The following is a 9617-nucleotide window of genomic DNA, read 5'->3' on the forward strand; positions in this document are numbered from 1 at the left end:
GTGTCATAGCGCCCAGTTTCAGAAAAGCTGGAAACCTCCTGACCGCATGGTCCCTGCCCCACGTGCGTGCCACCTCAACACTTACCTGGGGCCTTCAGTTCAGCATCGATGAAGGTGAGCAGTTCCTGGCAGATGCTACAGTAAGGAACGGGCCAGGTCAGGAATCGGTGGTAGGTTTTGGCGGCTTTCAGAAGGAGATCTGAGTCTGGTGGGAAGTGTGGAGTCTGGGATGGAGAGGGAGCGGCAAGCAGAGAGGTCCAGGTCAGAGAAAGCTCACTGATATTCCAGAGCAGACCCTGCTCCTTTCTGGAATGTTCCACAAAGGGCACACTTTTCCTGGCAGCAGTGTGTCCCAGGACGAGGGCAGGCAGAATTGAAAGTTACCCACAGGAAGTGAGTTACAGATGGGCGAGACGGTGCCCAAGGATGTCTCTACTACAGGGGCCTTGTTTTCACCAAACATAACAATTTACCAAATCCACAAGAGGGCCTCTCCGAAAAGCTGTCACCTTGGAGGTCATCCTAAATGGTGCCACTGCTGCCACTCCTTTCGAGGAATGGTCTTCAATGCCTAAACCGCCTTTATTTAAATATCCTCACGAGAGGCCAATGTTTATTCTTTGAAGTGGACTGACTCAATGTACTTGGAGTCATTTGATGCCACCGGTCTGGTGAACAGGGGGTGACGGCACTGGGGGAAACTGACCACTGCTGTACAAGAGGAGGTGGACATCTCATGTCTTTAACAGAATCTCTCCTGTGGTTTGTGAAAGGGCTGTGACAGTATCCCCTCCACGGGTGCCCAGATACTCCAGGCATGATGGCGTCCACGTGGAGTTACTGGAGGCCTCTCAAATGGCTAATCGGAAGCCATCAGAGGAGTGCCACCCACCTGAAGTGTCACTGGTGGACAGTTTCTCTCTCTGTGTGTTTATCCTCGGAGCTGTGAGGGCTCTGCCCCCTCCATGGAGGCTGTTCTCCCGCTCCTCCCCAACCTCCCCCAGCCTGGCCCAGCCAGGAACTTACACAGAGGACAGTGGAGTAGAACAGCAGAGCCAGGGGGGCGAGGAGGTCATAGGTGCCCTTCTCTTGGACCTGTGTGGGGGACAGGAGGGGGGCGGGCTCATCACAGGTGCACAACCAAGCACTGCTCTCTTCTCTATTCCTTTCTTTTCTTTTTCTTTTCTTTTTTTAAGTGAAAAGTAATGTAATCACAAGACAAACATTTAGAAAATAGAAGTAAAAAAAAAAAACCCACAATATCCCCCTTCCAAACTCAGCCACAACTAATATTTCAGTGCACTTCTCCTTACACCATTTTTCTCTGTGTATTTTCCTCTGCAAAGCTGTGATCATTGGGTGCATATTTTTACGCTTCATGTCTTTTACGTACAATATTATAAATGGATTTCTGTTTTGCTACATCATCTCTAAGACCATATTTCCCCCCTCCTAGTTATACATTTATCTATTATTTGTATTGTAAATATGTTTTCCAGTTTGTTGTTGGTCTTTGAATTTTATGGATTTTTTTTTTTTTATGTACATAAATTACAAGTGTTAGCTTTTTCCTTTATGGAGTTTCACTTTTGCATGCAAGGTTCACGTAAATATTCATATATGTTTTTTGTTCTTTTCTTGGAAGCTTCATTTTCTTAAATTTAAACCTTTAATCCACCTAGAGTTCTGTATAATATGAATTTGGAATTTCACTCCATATTTTTGGAAACGTTTAATCAACTTTCCCTAAACCATTTAATAAATTTTAACGATGCAATTTTTTTTTTGGCGGCTCTGCAGGCTTGCGGGATCTTAGTTCCCCAACCAGGGACAGAACCCGGGCCCCAGCAGTGAAAGTGCTGAGTCCTAACCACTGGACCACCAGGGAATTCCCCGCAATTCTTTTAATATATTAAATTTTGTTTCTCCCCTTGGATACTATCCATCATTTTTATTACCTATATAATACTCCTTCTGGTAGAGCTCCATAATTTATTAGCTTTAGACACTCGAGATTATTTTCTTGCATTTTAAGTACCTGTGCAGTGAAAATCTTTGTGTACACTCCTTTTTCTATAATTTGGATTATTTACCTTGGATAGAGCTCAAGAAGTGGAATGAGTGGATACAAGACTGTAAGCATATTTATGATCTTCGAAATGTATCGCCAAATTGCTTTCCAAAAGAATTTTGCCATTTATAACACTGTGTATGTATGAAAGTGCCATTTCACTACACCCTTCCCTGCATTGGTTATTATAATGTTTTTGCGAATTTGCTAGGCAAAAGCTGTGTTATTATGGTTTTCATTTACATTTATTTTACTGTAACTGAAGCAACATTTTCCATATTGTTTAAAAGTTCTATTTATTCTTTTGTGAATCATCTCTTTGATAAAGCTCACCCACCAACACCACAAACAAGCATGTATAGACACAATTTAGAATTCTTTGGTCAAAATACTAGTGGTCTCCCAACCCATTCTGGAATTCATGGGTGTTGAAGAGCAGAGAAAGCCCCACCACCTCTGCTGTGCCTGGTGACGGCAGCAGGATCAAATAGAATTCTCCTTCATGGTCCTGAATAGACCATGTGTCCAGTACACTTGCTGCTTGGCCCCTTCTATAAAACCCTCCCCTGTTGCTATACAGTAGTTGTTCCTTTATATTTGGGTTTATAAGGTAAGCACTTCAGAGGCGGTTTAGCTCTTCTCAGTTGGTCTCCTTGTGATCAGGGTATAAAAGCACCAGGTAAATGGTGGCGCCAGAATTGAAACCTTGGGTGTCTCGATAAACCAAGACTTTTTTCTTAGAGGTAAAGGGACAGCTGAGAAAGACATGTGTTTTCCAACTCAGTCATGTATTTAAAAATAAAGATAAAACATCTTTAGGGACTCGTGCCTGTTCTGGAACCCCAGCCCAAATCAGGTTTGTTTTCTTGTTTGTTTGTTTTTTTAATTTTTTTTGGCCACGCAGCATCTGGGATCTTAGTTCCCCGTCCAGGGAGCAAACCCATGCCCCCGGCAGCGGAAGTGCAGAGTCCTGACCACTGGGCCGCCAGGGAAGTCCCCCAGATCAGCTTTAAACACAGTCTTCTTCTGAGTCATAAAAGCCTGTTTACTGAACTGTTAGAGGAGGTCTCGGTTTACCTCTCCAATCAGTTTTCTCTTTTGCGTCTTTGTTCTTCTGCGTCTTTTGGGGGAAAGGAATTCGGTGGCGCGTCCTCCCTCCCTTGTAGTCCACACCTTGACTTACGAGCAATGTCTGTCTTAAGAAGCAGCTGAAACTGGGGACCCTGGCTCACCCAGCACATGTTCATAGCAAGAGGACCACGCCCCTTCCTGAGGCCTTCAATCCACAAACACCACCGAAGCAGAGAACTCAGGCTGCCAGTTCCTCCACCAAGCCCCCCTGGTGGTCCAGGCACCCCAGAACTGACATTCTGTGGGGACCTATTTCTCGACTCTATGAGGCTGATCCCAGCGCTGCCCTTCAAACCCAGGCCGAGCCCTCACCTCGCGGGTTTTCTGCAGGATCTGCTCCAGGAGGATAAGGAAGTGGCCTGGATCCCTGCTGACTAGCTCCTGCAGGCTCCAGCAGTTGAGACACAGCCCAGCTGCAAAGGGAAGGAGAGGCCAGGGGTCAGTTGTGGGTTGGAGGGAAGTGGCAATTCCTGGGGCTGCACTGGGGCATTCCCTTCTGAAGTAAGAGACTCAGGAAATTCTGGATCAACACACTCGACCCTATTATGCCCCATCAAGATAATGATAAGTTTCTTCTTCCTGCATAGACAGGAGGCTCAAGAGACACAGAGAGGGGCTGGGATCTCCCTTAGAAGCCAAGGACTGGCCACGACTCTGCTCCCTGTGCCTCTGGAGAGCACCAATTTTCCCACATCCTCCGAGATGCAGGGAAGGGGCACAGAAGCAGAGATTGCCACTCCAGGACACAAGGCTGAGTCTGCAACAGCCATGGGACCTCCCGGAACTGCTGGGCAGTGGAGCCTGGGAAAGGGAAGCGCCATTCATTTCTATTTTGAAAGCTATGAGGAGTACTTTGTCACTCTGTAACTTTCCCAGACTTTATTTTGTCAATCTCTGCTTCCCTGCAGTCAGCATGGGTAAACTCTCCCCAAATTACAGGGGCAGTCACAGAGGTCTGTGCGCGCGCTCTCTCTCTCTCTCTCTCTCTCTCTCTCTCTCTCTGTGTGTGTGTGTGTGTGTGTGTGTGTGTGTGTGTGTGTGAGAGAGATGGGGAATGAGAACAGTGGGGGTGGAAGTGGCCCCCTCATGTGCACGAGCTCCTTCTGAAGTGCTGCAGGCCCCAAGCAATGTGTTCATATGGCCACAGGTTTTAGTAAAATTTGCTATACTCAGATATTTTTGTATTCTTTGACTTGATGGCCCCTCAATTCTAGAAGCTTAGTCTCATTAAAACCTGGGTAGGAGGCAAGAAGGAAGAAAACTGCCATTTAGTGACCACCTACTATGTACCTCTAAGGTGCCAGGCCTTTCACACATCACCTCCATTGAATCTCCCATCCCCGCCTCGGGAAGGTGATTCCTGCTATTATTATTCTCATTTTACAGGCAAGGCAGGTGAGTCCTGAGAGGCTAAGGGACTTGCACAAGTTCCTACAGCCAGTGAGAGACAGTTTTAAGTCAGATCCGCTTAATTCCAGAGGCCAAGGAAAGCCTCTGAGAGGAGGTGACATTTGAGTTGAGACCTGAATGAGAAGGAGCCAGCTCTGCATCGTTCTGAGGGAAGAATTCCAGGCAGCAAGTGCAAAGGTCCTGAGGTAGGAAGGAACCAGTTATGTTCAAGGAGCATGGGTATCTATCTCGTGGGGTAGTTAGGGAGGCAAGTGAGATGCGGAAAATCTTTATGAGAATAAGGAGTTATTAAATTAATCTCTAGGCTTGGAGACAACTGCCCCAGCCTGCAGATACCCCTGTTTCTCAGCCCTGGGGATCATGGAACATGGAGGCCTCCTATTCCCTGAAGTTCTGCTGAGATTCTCCTTTGTTCTATGGGGAAGAGGAGGATGGGGCTGTGGAGAAAACTAGAAACAAGGAAAACAGGAGAATTCTGGGGAGAACTGTCTATAAATATCCAACTGCTCTTTTGAAATCAGCAGTGTGGCATTTTTAAGCTGGTCCAGTATCTTCTTCAGGGAGCTAAGCTTCTAGCACACGGGGAGGATGAGGAAGGCTGCATGCAGGAAAGGAGAAACTGCCACCCACCAAGGGCCACTCTCCATCAGCTGCTGTGCTGAGCACCTGCCCAAGTGAGGTCCGCGGAGTCACACACACAGGGTTGGAACCAGAACCTGCCAGTTCCGTGCCTGAACCAGTGCTCACCATAGCCCCTGCAGCTCCCCTGGGCCCCAGATGCACCTCCCGGGCTCCCTGGGACCTACCTGACCAGGAGGTGGAGCGGCGGCTGAGGCTGAGCCCGTGCAAGCAGCGCTCCAGGGCGTGCTGGATGCGGTCCTCCGTGCACGTCGTGGCCCCTGGCTGCATCCTGAGTCATCGCCTGCATGGGGGACAGACGCTGGTCAGCCTGGAGAACCCCGGACTCGAGAAGCACATGGCCTAGCAGGGCAGCTGGCAGAGACAGCGGGCACTCACAGCTGGTGCCATCAGCCAGCTGCCTCTGGGGCTGGACCGGCTCCTGGGCTCCTGGCAGTGCGGCTCAGAACGGCAGGACGGGGCACGCCTGTGGCCCACCAGCGCAGGCTACGGGAAGTGAGGGGTGGCGGGGGGAATGGAGAGGTGTGGCCCTCCCCCCCTCCCCGCCCCCACCCCCGGCAGGGGTGAGTGGCTGCAACAGCCCAGGGAGTGCCCGTGGCGTGACCAGATCCCCGTGCTGGGCAGGAGGACCTCAAAGGAAAAATCAGGATCACGTGGGGGACTTTCTCTGAATTTCCAGGCCTGCGTGCCCCACCCCTCAGGAATGGCCAGGGAGCCTGTTGCTGCTGACAAGGTCACAGAGCTCCCCGCCAGTGTGCCGGGGGCTCTGATGCTCCGGGCCCGGCAGGGGCTGCCTTCACACATGCCACACCTCCACCCCGCCACACCCTCTGCTTGGGTGCCCAGGCCACAGGCCCCTGGTCCTTTTCTGCCCTCACCTCCACTCTGGCCATTTTTCTTTGCTGTCTCTGAGGCTTTGCAATGTTACCAGTTATTCAAAGACCTTGCTTGGCTTGGTCTTTCAAAGAACCCCCTTCTGGGAATTCCTCTGGGAACTCCCTGGCAGTCCAGTGGTTAGAGGACGCCACGCTCTCACTGCCGAGGGCCCGGGTTCAATCCCTGACTGGGGAACTGAAATCCCACAAGCCACGCGGCACAGCCAAAAAAAAAAAAAAAAAAAAAAAAAAAAAAAAAAGAGAGAGCCGGGGTGTTTAGCTCGGGCTGGAGGGCTGCTGAGGAGGAGATCTAAGAAGGGGTTTTAGCACCAGGTGGGGCACCATGCCAAGGGCCACATTCTGAAAGCCTCCAGCAGGGCCAGCCCAGCTTCACAGTGATGTGTCGGGGCTCCTGGGTCCCTCAGGAAGCTGTGACAGGTAGTGCAGTGCAGCAAATAAGCCTGGCCTCTGGCATCAACAGACTTGGATTCAGATCTCAACTCTGGTGTTTGCTAGCCATGCAAATGGGCAATTTCTTTAAACTTTTCTGAACCTCAGTTTACTGATCTGTAAAATGGGTGTGACGATGGTACTAACCCCCCAGGGCTGTTGGGAAGATTAAATGCCACAGTGGATGCGCTGAGCGAGCTTTCAAGACACGAAAGCTGGGACTTCCCTGGTGGCACAGTAGTTAAGAATCCGCCTGCCAATGCAGGGGACACGGATTCGAACCCTGGTCCAGGAAGATCCCACATGCCGCGCAGCAGCTAAGCCCATGCGCCACAACTACTGAGACTGCACTATAGAGCCTGTGAGCCACAACTACTGAAGCCCGTGCGCTTAGAGCCCGTGCTCCGCAACAAGAGAAGCCTCCGCAATCAGAAGCCCACGCACCACAATGAAAAGTAGCCCCCGCTCACCGCAACTAGAGAAAGCCCGCGCGCAGCAATGAGGACCCAACGCAGCCAAAAATAAATTAATTAAATAAATTTAAAAAAAGAAAAGAAGACACGAAAGCTCTCCTGTTACAGTCTTTCCCACAAGCCCACTTTCCCTTGGGAATTTCACTGCGTTCACCCCGTCCAGGCAGACTCCCATGGCTGGCCGGTCAGGCCAGGTCGTAGAAGCAAGTCGAGGAAGCAGTGGTCCAGCTCTGTGGAACAGGGGATGGACCAGGAAACCACAAGCAGAAGCACAGAGCTCAGAGCTGAGCCATGCAAACGACATGCAAAGAGCTAGGAAATCCTACACCGGACCCAGTAGGCAAAACCTCCTACTTCCCCAGCCAGGGAGGAACCAGGCACCCAGAGAAACAGAAGCCCTTTGTGAGCTGCCCAGCATCACTTCACTTCGGTGATATCCCTGGGATGGCACAGGGGTGGGCACACGGAAAGCAGCACGCATGCGTTCATTCTTCCATGGATTTACTAACCCCTTACTATGTGCCAGGCACTAATGACACAGCAGTGAATGACGCAGGCGTGCCCCGTGGTAGGAGACAGAGACAGGGAACGATCTAACAGACGAAGAAAGAGGTCATGGCAGAGGGGAATAAACGCTGAGAAGAAAGTGATGGTGCTGGGAGGGGGCCAAGTGGGGGGCCCCCTCCAGGTCGTTGGGAAGTCAGGAGAGCCTCTCAGAAGGGACATTTTAGCTGGATGAGGAGGCCAGGAGAGAAGTGAGGAGGAAGAATGCTCCAGAAAGAGGAGGTAGCAGGTGCAAAGGTCTGGGTGCAGGAATGGACCTGCCACGGGCTGAGACCTGGAGCACAGGGCCCAGGACAGACCAGCCCTCCAGGCCACCCACCCTCCAGCGGATGAGGTGGCGGATTGAGATCAGAAACACTTTCACTGGTGAGTCAGGACCACGGACCTTGGGAATTTCCATTAGTGGTACCTGGATGTCCAAAGACGTCCTTGGGCCCTTCTAGGGCAACTTTCACGGTCACCTTAGGGCCTTTTGTGTGCCAACTCTTTGTGTGCAGTCCAGACAGGGGGTCTGTAGACCCTGAGCCACACCAGGCAGACATCAGGCCCCTCCTCCCTGGGTGTGCCGGCGCCCAGCATGGATGCGTGTCCCTGGGCATGAACACTCAGGATGCGGCCTTGCCCTTCTGCCTGCAGTGGCCACCCAAGTGCAAGACCCTCTTGAGCTCGGTCCTGTGCAGGCTCAGGGCTGACGGCACCCACTGGAGGAGCTACAAGACCAGGTACCTTCAAAAGGATGAGTTTGGAGCGTGAGTGGCTGGCCCCAGGCGTCATCAGCAGGCCTTGGTCCCCACAGGTTGATTCATCCCCGATCAGCCCCCGGGGCAGTGCTCAGAGGAGGAGGTGAGACCCAGAGAGCCTAAGGGGTAGCCCCGGGTCCGGGCGGGGCTGGGAGAATCAACGCCAGAAAAAATTGACTAGGATATAAAGCAGGACTTCCGAAATCCCAAATGGCAGGTGAGGCACAACTCTTAAGCACAGAAGGTGCTCAATGACCCACCTGCTAAAGTGCTAAGAGTCACCGTGAGCTGTCAGGGCCGGGGGCCGGCAACCACACTGGGGGGCTTGCCGGGAGGTACGGGTCCAGAACTGGTACAGCTGCCCCCTCCGCAACCCCCATCAATACAAGAGGACCGGGAAGAGAGGAGGGCTTGTCGACCATTCCAGAGAGTCCTCCCTTCTATCCCGAAGGCCAAGGGCAGAGGGGCTTAAAAAGAATCCCTTACTCAGACGGGACACCTGCCAGGAGGGGATGCTGCCATTTTGTTCTCAGCTCACTCTCTATCCAGCCAGCAAACGTACTTCTGGGCTACTTGGGAGCCATGGGAGGGCTAAGAGGAGCGGAAGGGGCGGCTGGCAGGCTCCCTGCTGGGTAAGGCAAAGATGTGAGCTCCTTGCGGAAGGGTGGAGGTGGCGGTAGATACTTGGATGAAAAGCTAGACTTGAGCTGTTTTGTTGATTCTTCACCGGGAGGGCCCCCAGCCGGGTGAGGGAAACGTAGCAGTAAGAGGCTGAAAGGTTGGACCACGTTTGGGGGAAGCTGGAGGGCTCGTGGGCACTCTGTGGCACAGAGAGGTTAAACAACTTGCCTAAGGTCACACAGCTAGGAGGCAGCAACACAGGGAGTCTGGCTCTGCCTGCCGCTCGACACAGTCAGATGCAGTTACTGGGAGAAATAAAACTAATTCATGTTTCTACCCCAGCGAGTGCAGGCTCAATTAACTAACATTAATTAGGAGCCCTGCATTCCCAGTTGCTGGGAATCTTGAGCCCACCATGTCTGTCTATGCCAGCTGTCCACTGCAGCCCTGCCTCCTCCAGAAAGAGGACCAGGGCCCACAGAAGCAACAGTCTAGGCTGGATCAGGCGATGACCATGGTGGCTTGAGGGGCCCAGTCATTCTCTAGCTCAGAGCGAGGGCTGAACCCTGTGAACTAGGTTTAAAGATCCCTCTGCCCAGTCTCTGCTGCGACAGACAAGTTGGCTGTGTCACAAAGCAGGAAT

The 9617-nt window shown here is 51.8% G+C and overlaps 1 protein-coding gene across 1 annotated transcript in view; it reads right to left on the reverse strand.

Moving 5' to 3' along the window:
• Nucleotides 1–5521, reverse strand: part of PIK3R5 (phosphoinositide-3-kinase regulatory subunit 5) — a 28244-nt gene extending 22723 nt beyond the window's left edge. The window contains exons 1-4 of the mRNA XM_007457832.1: nt 5419–5521; nt 3515–3615; nt 1027–1095; nt 86–224 (exon numbers count right to left, since the gene is read on the reverse strand). Coding sequence (XP_007457894.1) covers nt 86–224; nt 1027–1095; nt 3515–3615; nt 5419–5521 — 412 coding nt within the window. The remainder of the gene's footprint in view (nt 1–85; nt 225–1026; nt 1096–3514; nt 3616–5418) is intronic.
• Between the last annotated feature and the right edge of the window lie 4096 nt (nt 5522–9617).

Source organism: Lipotes vexillifer, unplaced genomic scaffold (genome assembly GCF_000442215.2).
Source record: "Lipotes vexillifer unplaced genomic scaffold, Lipotes_vexillifer_v1.1 scaffold611, whole genome shotgun sequence".
Taxonomy (NCBI): domain Eukaryota; kingdom Metazoa; phylum Chordata; class Mammalia; order Artiodactyla; family Lipotidae; genus Lipotes; species Lipotes vexillifer.